Genomic DNA, 11844 nt, shown 5'->3' with positions numbered 1-11844 from the left:
GACGATAAACAGAAGGTCTTTTGTGCTCCAAATGAATGCCAGCATTATTATCGTCTCTTCCTTATGCCAACGACCATTTATATTTTAAATATATCCCGCCGTTACATATTTTTTTACTGACATTAATTGCCAATTACCTCTATCATTAATGACTATCATTAATGACTATCATTAATGACTCAAATTTTTCTTTAAAAATTCAAATTAAATTCTTCGTCTACTTAATTTCATTAAATTCTTAATTTTAAAGTGTTAAATGTCATAAAAATTAGGATCACAATACATTTTATTTTATTTAATTTAAATAATTTTTTTTTCCCGCCTAGAAGTCAATTAATTTTAATTTCAAAGCTAATAATTATTTTAAAAACCTGAATTTAAATTTAAAAATAATTTATGCAACTCATGCCGAAGAAAACGCCGCTCATTGGCCAAAGGCACCCTCATAAAATTTCATATTCAAATATAATCATTTCTGATTGGTCAAAAGTGTGATTTAATATAAATTAAACCATGCATTTTGGTGCAAAACCACTAAATTTTACTAAAATGGGCGGAGCTAACCCCTACTCAATAATTTAAGCCAATTATCTATCACCTTTCTATCTTATGTAACTTTAAATTTCGCTGGCTTATCAACGCGACCAAAATCCCTAGACTGCACATGCGCATTTGATTAATCAGCACGCGCATGTCCAGATCAAGGCAACGTCAGCTGAATTTTGTAACCTTACATATCTCTATTAATTGATACAGCATCACACCAAAGTTGACTTTTTTGTATTAAGTGAAGTTTTATTGTGTACAGTATTCAACAAAGTATTCGGTTTTACTATAAGTATACATTTTTTTTAGTAATGAAGTAAAATATGTTTCCCTATTTAAAAGTTCCCATAGAATCTACTCAGTGTAGAATACAATATGTTTATTGTATTCTACACTGAAAAAAAATGTGGTTATGGTAACCATCTGAAGTATTGTTAATGGTAGATAGTTATCATAACAAAATGTATCGTTAACTTGGCTATACTATATTATTGCATTAGCTATCTTCAATTTTAAATAAAAGTATTGTCAATTTAATCATATTTTTGGGTTATGTTCCCTATACTTGGTATTGCTGTTTTAACGATTCCTACCCTGGTGAAAATTTTTTGAACTTCTGTCTTAAAAATTCTTTGGAACTCTGAAAAAGTCTTTAGAACTCTAGAACTGAGTTTTTAAGACAGAAGTTCGAAAAATTTCCACCAGGGTATAGATTGCTATTATAGCAATTATCCAAATTGTTAATACACACGGAGAAAAAAATTAATTAATTTTTAGTAAATCTGAAAAAAAAATTACAATCTGAAAAGTAATCTCGAAACGTTAAAAAAAATCAAAACTTGCGCAAAACTCAAAGCAAAAATTGCAACATATTGTTTAGAATAATAATTTCTGTTGATTATAAAAATTACTGCACTGTGAAAAATTTCTAACAAATTTTACTATGGGCGTATTGTAACACCGGACCATGAGAAAATTGGTAAAAAATTTAAAAGTATCCCATAGTAAACGGTATGCGCAGACGACACAATTGGGACACTTGTAAATTTTGTATCAGTTTTCTTATGGTCCGGGGTTACAATGCACCCATAGTAAAATTTAATGGGAATTTTTCACAGTGTGGATTCAAAATAAAATTTACTAGTGACAAATAAAAATTATAATGTACCAATAATTTTGACTACTGTACTTAGTAAATATTAGTTAACGCGCTTTGTGAAAGATGTATTCTGCCGAGTAATTTTTACAATCCAGATGGTAATTTTTACAATCTCAAATAGTAATTTTGTCTACCGGAGTAGCAATTTGTCTTACCGACATTCTAAAATGTACAGTACCTACGTAGAATTACATTGGAGATGTAATATTTATCAACTACGAAACAAAAATTCCGACTACTGTGATAACTTTTAATAATTCTAATAAAAATTTATACTTTTTGTAAGATTTAACTATTTTTATATAAATAAGTAAATATTTATTTTTTCCAAGCGAAAATTTAACGCAGCTTTATTGTAACTATTACGATAAGTGAAAATTACAATCTAGAAAGTAATAATTCAAATAAAATATTAATTTTCATCAAATCGTAATTTTTTTTATGGATTGTAGTTTTTTATTTGAGATTTTTTTTTTTTCAGTGTATGCGGTGTTTGAACCATTTGAGTGGATTCTATGGGAACTTTTAGATAGAGTTACAACTCTGCATGACGCTGACTTTAGGCAGTTAAGGGTCGGCAGTAATAACCGAATTTCCGGATTTTACTCAGATTTTTTACTTTTCATTTTTTTTTTTTTTTTTTATTTTCATTCCGTTTAAAAAAAGTTTGTCATGGTGTCATATTTCGAAGTTTTGAATAGTCAACGCTTTTTTATCTTTTTTTTTTTTTTTTTTAGTGTAATTTATTATCGCGTTGATTCATAGAAAAATTGTAAATTGTTTTGGCTAAATTCCATAAATATTAATTTTCTTTTACACAAAAAAAAAGTCATGTGAAAAATGAATGTCAAGTAGCAATAAGCGAAGTTTATCAGTATTGTCAGTATAATTAGTATTTTTATGTATTTATTACAACATAGTTTACTAAATAGACATAATAATATAACTCTCGATAAATTATAGTTTTCCATATGAATGCGTATGTACATGTTTTAGTAAAATATATTTATATTTTAAGAAATATTTCTATTGACAGAAAAAATTTTCCGCCATTTTTTTCTGAATTTTTTTATTTTGTAAAAAAGAACGTCGAAGCTGATAAACTGAACTATATTTTTCGCATTGAATATGGAAGAAAAAGCAGTAGAAAAATTACAGTTTTTAGTGCAGAAACATAGTCTTTCTATAAAAAAAAACTTCAAGTATAGTTTGCGCTGTAATAATTTAAACTACTTCCTGTAAAAAAATAATTCTAATTACAGATCCCAAATTTTACAGTTTCTGATGTATTTGTAATTGAATGAGACATTATTAAGGATTGGAAAAAGTCTTATATGAAACTGTACTAATTATTATGTCTCAAAAATAATGTAATTTTTAGTTTCGAATTCGAGAATTTGCTGATTTTTCAAACTGTAATTTTTCCACTATTCTTCTTTCCGTGTACTTTCAAGTTTTAATGAAGGATTGAAGTTACGTGACTGATTTCTGAGACTGTTTAAATTCCTTTACTATTTTTTTGGTGGTTTTTGACCTCGAAATCAATCAAAAATTAATTTTTAATTCAGTCGAATCTTAAAACTCACTCTATCATTTTAGATTCACTCTATCACTTGGAGTTTTATAAAAAATCTCTACGGAAACGTGAATACAGTTTTTCTTTTCAGGAAAGTGATTTCGAAGCAGTCGAGATTTTATTTAAATCCGCATTCATTCTGATTCAGAGTTTTAATATTTTAAAAAAACTCCTTTTAGGAATTTATTTCACTCCGAAACGGAGTCGATATTAAAATAAACTCCCCTTCGGAGTGGATTTCACACCAAGGAAATTAAATATATAAATAAACTCATCCGCTTCCTATTTGATCCAGATTTAATCCGCGTTCACTCCGAAAATTTTTATGATCCTGAAGTCAGCAGACAATTAATAATTTTTGGATTTATTTCCTTAGATAAATTATAAAAAAAAAAAAAACAAAAAATATGCACTTGTAGAGAATTTAAGAAACTACAGGTGCAATTTTTCAAAATATTATGTTTTTAATAATTTATTGCCTAAAAAAAAATCCAAAAATTATTAGACGTCAGCTAAAATCAGTATCATCAATTTTTTACAGTATTCTGAGAAATCTACTTCCATTTCGGATGTCAAATTGTCTTTATTACATATTTTGTCTAAATTTTTATCCATATATTCCATATATTTTATGATTCTACTGAAAATTTTCAAAAAAAATAATTTTTTACCAAATCAGCAGTTTACCTAAAAAATTTTGCCTCAACTTTCGGTGAATAATTTTCTTTATTAAAAATTTTTGACAAACATCCGATCCTGCCTCTCTTCAATTTTAAAAATTATTGAAAAGGACGAATAAAATAAAACATGAAAACTTGGCAGGTATAAAATCTTTGAAACCTTTCAACCCAACACAAACACTAAATATATATGGAATATGTACGAGTATAGTACGAGTTAGCAATAAGCTTTTATATTTTAAACCGGCCGGTTTAAAGACTCAACTGTACGACCATAGACTTTTAAAGGCGCAGTCAGTTCCTAGCGCTCGAGGTAAACGGTTCGACTCCATTGCAAAAAAATTATATTTTTTATTAGTTTTATTATTCATTATAAAACATTACTTTGAACTGATTAATTACTAAAATTATTAATTTAGCGCCTAAATAAAATGAAAATGCATTCAATTATTTGTATTCTTGTTATTTTCGGACTCTCACGTAAGTTTTTAATTTTTTAAATATTTAAATGTTTAAATAAATAAATTGGCGGTAAATAAAATTAAATATTTTTTTTTTTTTTTAATTATCGACACTGAAATATTTAAAAAAAAATATATATATAGCAGAATATTTTTCGCTACGGTTTTAAAATAAATTGATAAGTACTAGGAAAAAAAATAACGTATGTAGTTTAAAGTTGGTGATAAGTTTGCAATTATTTTTTCAAGGACTTATGACAAATATGTTATATGATATATTGTGGGTGTTATCAATATTTTTAAATATTTTTTTTTTATTTACTGATTATAATTATTTTTTTTTAAAAGGTAATTTTTAAATATTGAGGGGAGGGAAAATGGAGGGAAAAATTTATAATTTTAAAATTTAAAAAAATGAATAAAAATTGAGGCGAGTAATTGATTATCTTGTACATCTGAGATAAGAGTGTTAAAAAGTGAACACTATATGAAACACTTATGAGTTATAAGTCAGTGTGAGTAAAAAAAAAAAATTATTCATAACAGATTGCGGCTGAAAAATGTCCAGATGTTTTTTTTTAAATCTAAAAATAGAAGAGGTCACTTCTGAAAATTATGAATCTTTTTTTATATATTTTGTATTTATACATATAAAGGAATATTTAGTATACATACTGTTTGAGAAGAAAATTTAATTTATAACTGAACTGAAAATTTTTGAGTTGCAGCGGATACTGAATTTTTTAAATATTTTCAAACTTTTGAACCCAAAAACTGGCGGTATCTTTTGAAGTATTGATCCTACAAAATTTTTTATCAAACAAAAATTTTAGGAAATTGAATTTCTGACAATTTTGATCTCTTTGAAAATTTTCAAAAAATCAATTTTTAAAAAGTTACAGCTCTTTGAACACTAGCAGATTTTTTGTGGAATTGAAAAATTTTGTTTTTGAAACTTTAAATGGCTGTATCTTTTAAAATATTAGTTTTAAAATAATTTTTAAAGAGAACAAAATTATAGGAAATTAAATTCCCCACAATTTCGATCTCTATAAAAAATACCATAAAACCAATAGTTTAAAAGTGACAGCCATTTAAACGATTAAAAAATTTATAACCGTAATTTGAAAAAAAATTAAAATTCAAAAATAATTTTAAAAATAAATTTAAAAATCATCGGCATCTTGTCAATGAAAAAATAACATTTTCAAAAATTTTTAAGTTCAATAAACTAAAAACAACAATCGATATTAAGGCGATGATAATTAATAACAAACATCAAAGGTGCGGCGGGAAAAGATAAAAATTTTTATAAACTTGATTACACCAACACATTAAAGAAAGATGAGTACATGTTGGAAATGACTCATACGAGAATTCACCTCGACTCAGCAAATATGATTAATAAAAAAAAAAACAATAAATAAACAAGAAACAATTTATCTATTAAATTAATTGTCTTTTCTTTTTAAATTGAATCGATAAATAAAATAAATATACTATTGAATTTTAAAGTCTTTGCACAATTGCTTTCACTGGTGACCATGAGTTAATTTAATTAACTGCAAGTATCGATATTAGATATATAGTTCACTCATGTATATTAATTTTAATACTCATATATATTTATATAGTTGGACAAAATAAGACATCAAATTTTTTCATTAATATGTGGGCTAAAATGAGACTATTTTTGAAAAAAAAAAAAAAAAAAAAAAAAACCTTGAAATTTTTAAAAAATAGTATGGGTTAAATTGGTCATCCTGAGTAATGCGATAATAATTTTTTTTTTAATTTTAAATTTTTCGCAGTAGGGGTGACTAACTTACCCCATACTTCTTAACTTATGGAAAAAATTTACAAAAAAAATTTAGGAAAATTCGAAATTTTTTATCCGACAAATTGTTACTCATTCAACGAAATTCAGAAATGTTTTTTGCGCCTCTTAGGAAGTGGCGCTTAATTTGAATTTGAAAATCCCGCGCATTAAATGAAAATTTCAAATCTTAAAAAAGAACAACTTTTTCCGGCTTATTTTTTTTATTTTGACTTCACTAAATAATTTCTAACATTGGGTCAAAAAAAAATTTGCTGCAAAATGTCACAGTCATATATATATTAGTAATGGTTTTGAATCATCAATTAAAGCAGTAGAACAAAGAAAATAACTTGAAACTCAGTGATTATTGTCAATTAGAAGTATGCGGTTAGTCTTTTACCTAATCTACTCTCGTATTGACTAAGGTCAGTTTTATTCTCTCAAAGAAAGTCTACTTAAAATATATTATATATCATGTGATATGTATGAAAGTCAAGTGTTAATTATCGTTAAGATTTCTTTTCAGTTTGTTTTCTTATGCTAAATATTTTTTTTTAACACTTATATAATTTGAAATGACAAAATTTATTTATATACATAAAATTTTTTTTTTAAATTTTGTGTGAAAATAAAAATATTTTATTATCAAAACTCTTCTTAATACTTCTACTGTCTGTATCTTTTAAAAAACGCGTCTTAGGCGATTTTTTATAAGGACTAAAATTATACTAAATTTAATTTCCTACAATTTTGGTTTCTATAAAAATTCTCATAAAATGAATTTTCAAAAAGTTACAGGCATCCAAAAAATAACAGAATTTTTTTTACGAAATTTAAAAATTTTTTTGAGATTTAAAACCTCTGTATCTTTTAAACTAATGGTCCTAGAAAAAAATTCAAAGAGACCAAAGTTCTAGGAAATTAAATTTCCTACAATTTTTGTTTCTTTGAAAAATCTCATAAAATGAATTTTCAACAACTTACACGCGTTCATAAAATAACAGAATTTTTTTTACGAAATTTAAAAATTTTTTTGAGATTTAAAACCCCAGTATCTTTTAAACTAATGGTCCTAGAAAAAAATTCAAAGAGACAAAAGTTCTAGGAAATTAAATTTCCTACAATTTTGGTCTCTTCGAAAAATCTCATAAAATGAATTTTCAAAAAGTTACAGGCATCCAAAAAATAACATAATTTTTTTTACGAAATTTAAAAATTTTTTTGAGATTTAAAACCTCAATATCTTTAAAACTAATGGTCCTAGAAAAAAATTCAAAGAGACCAAATTTCTAGGAAATTAAATTTCCTACAATTTTGGTTTCTTTGAAAAATCTCATAAAATGAATTTTCAAAAACTTACACGCGTTCAAAAAATAACAGAATTTTTTTTACGAAATTTAAAACTATTTCTTAAAACTTTAGACCTCTATATTTCAAACCAATGCTTCTAAAACTTAAAAAAATTAAATAAAGCGATACGTTATCTGTACAGATGTTAAACGACGCGGATAAAGTAAATAAAAAAAAATGAATATTGATTTAAAAAATAAAAAAAAATTAGATAGTAAAAATAGATAATCGATATTATAAACATTGACCATGACTCTAGATATTGAGTGCACATAGAATAAAGTAATTGATTGAGTAAAAGGAATAAAATGAAGGATAGTTCGAGATGAGAGAGTTAACTTTAGATGGAGGTATTAATTTAGCGCCAATAAATTTGTCACGCAATGTGACTCGAGGGTTTTAAACTGACATTGATAAAATCTGACTCACGGTACACTTATTATTAATTTATGTGACCATTCAACTGCTCTCTATTATTTCTATTATTATCATTTATTATTATTGTTATTATTGTTATCAGCATTGCAAAATCCAAACAATTTAAAAATTTATTTTTCTACAGAAGTCACCATGGGAATTATCGCTCCAGATGCAGGGACATTTTTTAATTCAACTATTAAAGGAAATCTCACAAAAGTAACTTGGGCACATGCTGTCAATGATGCTCTGAAATTGAATTTAACTCTAGCTGATGGTATTTATTTTAATGAGAAAAAAAAATTCACTGGATATTTAATTTATTTTAAACCTTATCATGACTGTATCTTTTAAACTATTGATTTTACGAAATTTTTTATGGATACCAAAGTTGTAGATAATTTAATTTCCTACAATTTTTGTATCTGTGAAAAATTAAATAAATTCAATTTTTCAAAAGTTACAGCCTTTAGAAGAAATTCTAAAATTTTTTAAAAAAGTTTTTTAATTATTTTTGAGACTTTAGATGACGATATCTTCTAAACTATTGATTCTATGATATTTTTTACTCTTATCGAAATTGTAGGAAATTAAATTTCCCACAATTTTTGTATCTACAAAAAATTTCATAAATTCAATTTTTCAAAAGTTACAGCCTTTAGAAGAAATTCTGAAATTTTTTAAAAAAGTTTTTTAATTGTTTTTGAGGCTTTAGATGACGATATCTTCTAAACTATTGATCTTATGATATTTTTTACTCTTATCGAAATTGTAGGAAATTGAATTTCCGACAATTTTGATTGATATGAAAAATCTCGTAAAACCAATAGTTTAAGAGCTACAGCAATTTTTTGTATGTAGAGTCAATAATGATGGTGGAAGCGGATGTTGTGCTGGGAACTGTCGACGATTCGATGGACGTAATTCCCATAATGGCACATCCGCCAAAAAACACAAGTAATTTATCACTCGAGGATTTTCTGACCGCTATTGTTGCGAATGGAAAACGCGGTGTTAAATTAGATTTTAAAACTATCGAAGCTTTTGATGTAAGTTTGGATATTCTTGCTGAGAATCGTCCAAATGTGAGTACAAAAGCACGAAATGATCGTTTGTTTACTGGCTGTCATTTTATATATTGTTATTATTTATGTAGAGAATTATTTATGTATTTACAGATGACATTCCCAGTATGGCTAAATGCTGACATTCTTAGTGGACCAGTTGATTCAGAGGCAACACCCGTTGATGCTACACAATTTATAGAAAAAGCAAAGAAAGCTTTCCCAGAAAGTACTTTATCAGTTGGATGGACTACGAGGTAATTATAATCAATTTCCCCTTAATCCCGAGTTTAAAGACAAGAGCTGCTATTTAAAATTGTCATCCGTTTGACGTCAATTTTACTACAGCCAGTGGACGTCAATTTGACAGCTACAATTTTAAATTGTTGCTGCAATTTGACATCAAATTACAGTCAAAAGTTGACACTTCTATAAGTTGACAGCAACTCGACGTCAATTTTCTCAACAATTCGAAGACAAAAGCTGACATCCTATAAGTAGATGTAAATTTGCCTTCAATTTTCCCAAAAAGTTGACAACTTGTAGTCAACCTTAAGTTGGAAACAAATTAATGTAAAGTTGACATCGACTTTTATACAGAGATTTTCTTTTTAATATTACGCAGCTAACGGACGTTCTCTTGCACTGCAGTTGACATCAAATTGGTTTACAATTTGACGTCAATTTGCTGCCAAGTGGCTACTGAGGTCAAATTATTTGCAAATTGTTACAGATATGGAATATTGCCACTGATATCATCTGGGAATTACACAGAAGCTCAAATTGACGAAATGATAAAAACAGTTTCGAATGTATCGCAACCGGTAACTTATCCAGTAAGAGCCGGATTAGCTGTTAATGATATCAGCGTATGGTCAAAATTATTGAACAACACTGCCGATAAAAATGCAACGTTAACTGTCTGGTCGGGCGCGGGTGATCCAGTAGACATTAACGGATTAATAAAATTAATTCAAGAAATCGGTTATGACAGAGTCTACGTTGATGTACCGGAAAGTATTCGTAAGGAAATTGACGGTTCTAAAGCCTCATCAACAATGTGCAGCTTTATGTTACTTAGCTCTGTTATCTTAGCTAACGTTTTAATATCGCAGATATTTTAATCACTATATAAAAATATTTATTAATAATAATTCATTAATTATACTTTCAAATTCACAGCATTTAAGTATCCACACTTCATTTTTAATACTTTTAAATTTATAAATAATTTAAAATTAATGAGTAATAAAAATATTTCACACGGTAGCCATAGTAAACATTACAAAATTTTTTATTTATTTTCACTGTCATTTTATCTACTAATTGCTATATATTATAAATTTATTGTTCAAGCGAAATAAATAAATAATATTTTTAATAATTCATATTTATTTTATTATTTTATTTTTTCCTAACACTTTAACTGTCCGTATCTTCCGAATAACGCGTCTTAGACGATTTTTTGTATGGAACAAAGTTATAGTAAATTTCATTTACTACAATTTTTTATTCTTTGAAAAATCTCGTAAATTTGATTTTTTAAAAGTTACACGCATTTAAAAAATAATAGAAATTTTTTTAGGAAATTTAAAATTTTTCTTAAGATTTAAAACCGCTGTATCTTTTAAACTAATGGTTTTAGAAAAATTTTCAAAGAGATTAAAGTTTTAGGAAATTAAATTTCCTACAATTTTGGTTTCTTCGAAAAATCTCATAAAATGAATTTTCAAAAACGTACATGCGTTCAAAAAATAACAGAATTTTTTTTACGAAATTTAAAAATTTTTTTAAGACTTCAAACCTCTGTATCTTTTAAACTATTGATCCTAGAAAAATTTTTCAAGAGACAAAAATTGTAGAAAATTAAATTTCCTAAAATTTTGGTCTCTATAAAAATTTTTATAAAATGAATTTTAAAAAAGTTACAGTCGTTTAAAAATCAAATAAAACTCCCCACTCGACTTTTTTCAATTCAAACCACACTAACTTTTGAAATATTGGCGCCAAAATTTTTTTTCCCCCCAAAATTCAAAAAATACCAACAACCTCCTAAATTTCACCATATCCTCGTTTCCAAATCATAAAATATTTCAAATCTCAAACAATTTATCGCAAGAAATAAATTTAAAAAAATCCGCGGGAAAAAAAATTCAAATGATTAATGACTAAAATAAAATTTTACCCATTCGTACATTCAATTTAAATTAATAACGGAATAAACTTTCACTTCATCAAAACGACAACGAGGTGTTATGTCGATTTATCTACTCAGTTTCTCAACAAATAATATTTTATATATTAAATATAGAATAAATAACAAAAATAATAAAAGTATTTGGCTTAAAGTAAATTATTAAGTGCCGCGCTAATTAATAAAAATAAAATAATAATAAAATATTGTAACTAATGACATAATTGTTTGCTTGGAACGTTGATCACTCAATTGGTGTTTGCAAGGTAACTATATTTAATTACACTACTCTACGACCTCATATTACAAATTACAAATACAAATATATATATATTAATTATATATTTTATTTGTAATTGCAAATTATTCAATAAAAAAAAAATTCAATCATTCGTTCTTAATAATATACATATATATTTATATATATATATACATATATATGACTAATACTCTCTCTTTGCCTTCAGAAAGTCATTAAATGATCTCGCAATTTAATATTACAAATAATTATATATTTTATTTTATTTATAATTTAATTATTTTCAATGATTAAAAAAAAAAAAAAAACAAAAAAAAAA

General features: G+C 26.0%; 1 protein-coding gene across 2 annotated transcripts; it reads left to right on the top strand.

The window, feature by feature from the left end:
* Positions 1 to 749: 749 nt before the first annotated feature.
* On the top strand, positions 750 to 10460 carry LOC103579113 (protein FAM151A). Of its 2 annotated transcripts, none has more exons than XM_008560427.2 (5): positions 750 to 838; positions 8154 to 8285; positions 8870 to 9093; positions 9187 to 9329; positions 9806 to 10460. In XM_008560427.2, the coding sequence occupies exons 2-5, from the start codon at positions 8162 to 8164 to the stop codon at positions 10194 to 10196; spliced, it is 882 nt and encodes a 293-aa protein (XP_008558649.1). In that variant the 5' UTR covers positions 750 to 838; positions 8154 to 8161; the 3' UTR covers positions 10197 to 10460. The 2 variants fall into 2 exon arrangements, with proteins under 2 accessions (XP_008558649.1, XP_008558641.1); XM_008560419.3 differs by lacking the exon at positions 750 to 838 and adding an exon at positions 4243 to 4441.
* The last annotated feature ends 1384 nt before the right edge of the window (positions 10461 to 11844 follow it).

The sequence above is a fragment of the Microplitis demolitor genome, chromosome 9 (assembly GCF_026212275.2).
Source record: "Microplitis demolitor isolate Queensland-Clemson2020A chromosome 9, iyMicDemo2.1a, whole genome shotgun sequence".
NCBI classification, from domain to species: Eukaryota; Metazoa; Arthropoda; class Insecta; order Hymenoptera; family Braconidae; genus Microplitis; species Microplitis demolitor.
This window is presented reverse-complemented; position numbering and strand designations above follow the sequence as displayed.

Bases quoted from the DNA above. Each gene is read 5' to 3' on its own strand.
- LOC103579113 (XM_008560419.3), top strand. From the start codon at position 4,393: ATGAAAATGCATTCAATTATTTGTATTCTTGTTATTTTCGGACTCTCA. The intron at 9,094-9,186 runs GTGAGTACAAAA...ATGTATTTACAG, and splicing joins TTGCTGAGAATCGTCCAAAT to ATGACATTCCCAGTATGGCT. The intron at 9,330-9,805 runs GTAATTATAATC...AAATTGTTACAG, and splicing joins TCAGTTGGATGGACTACGAG to ATATGGAATATTGCCACTGA.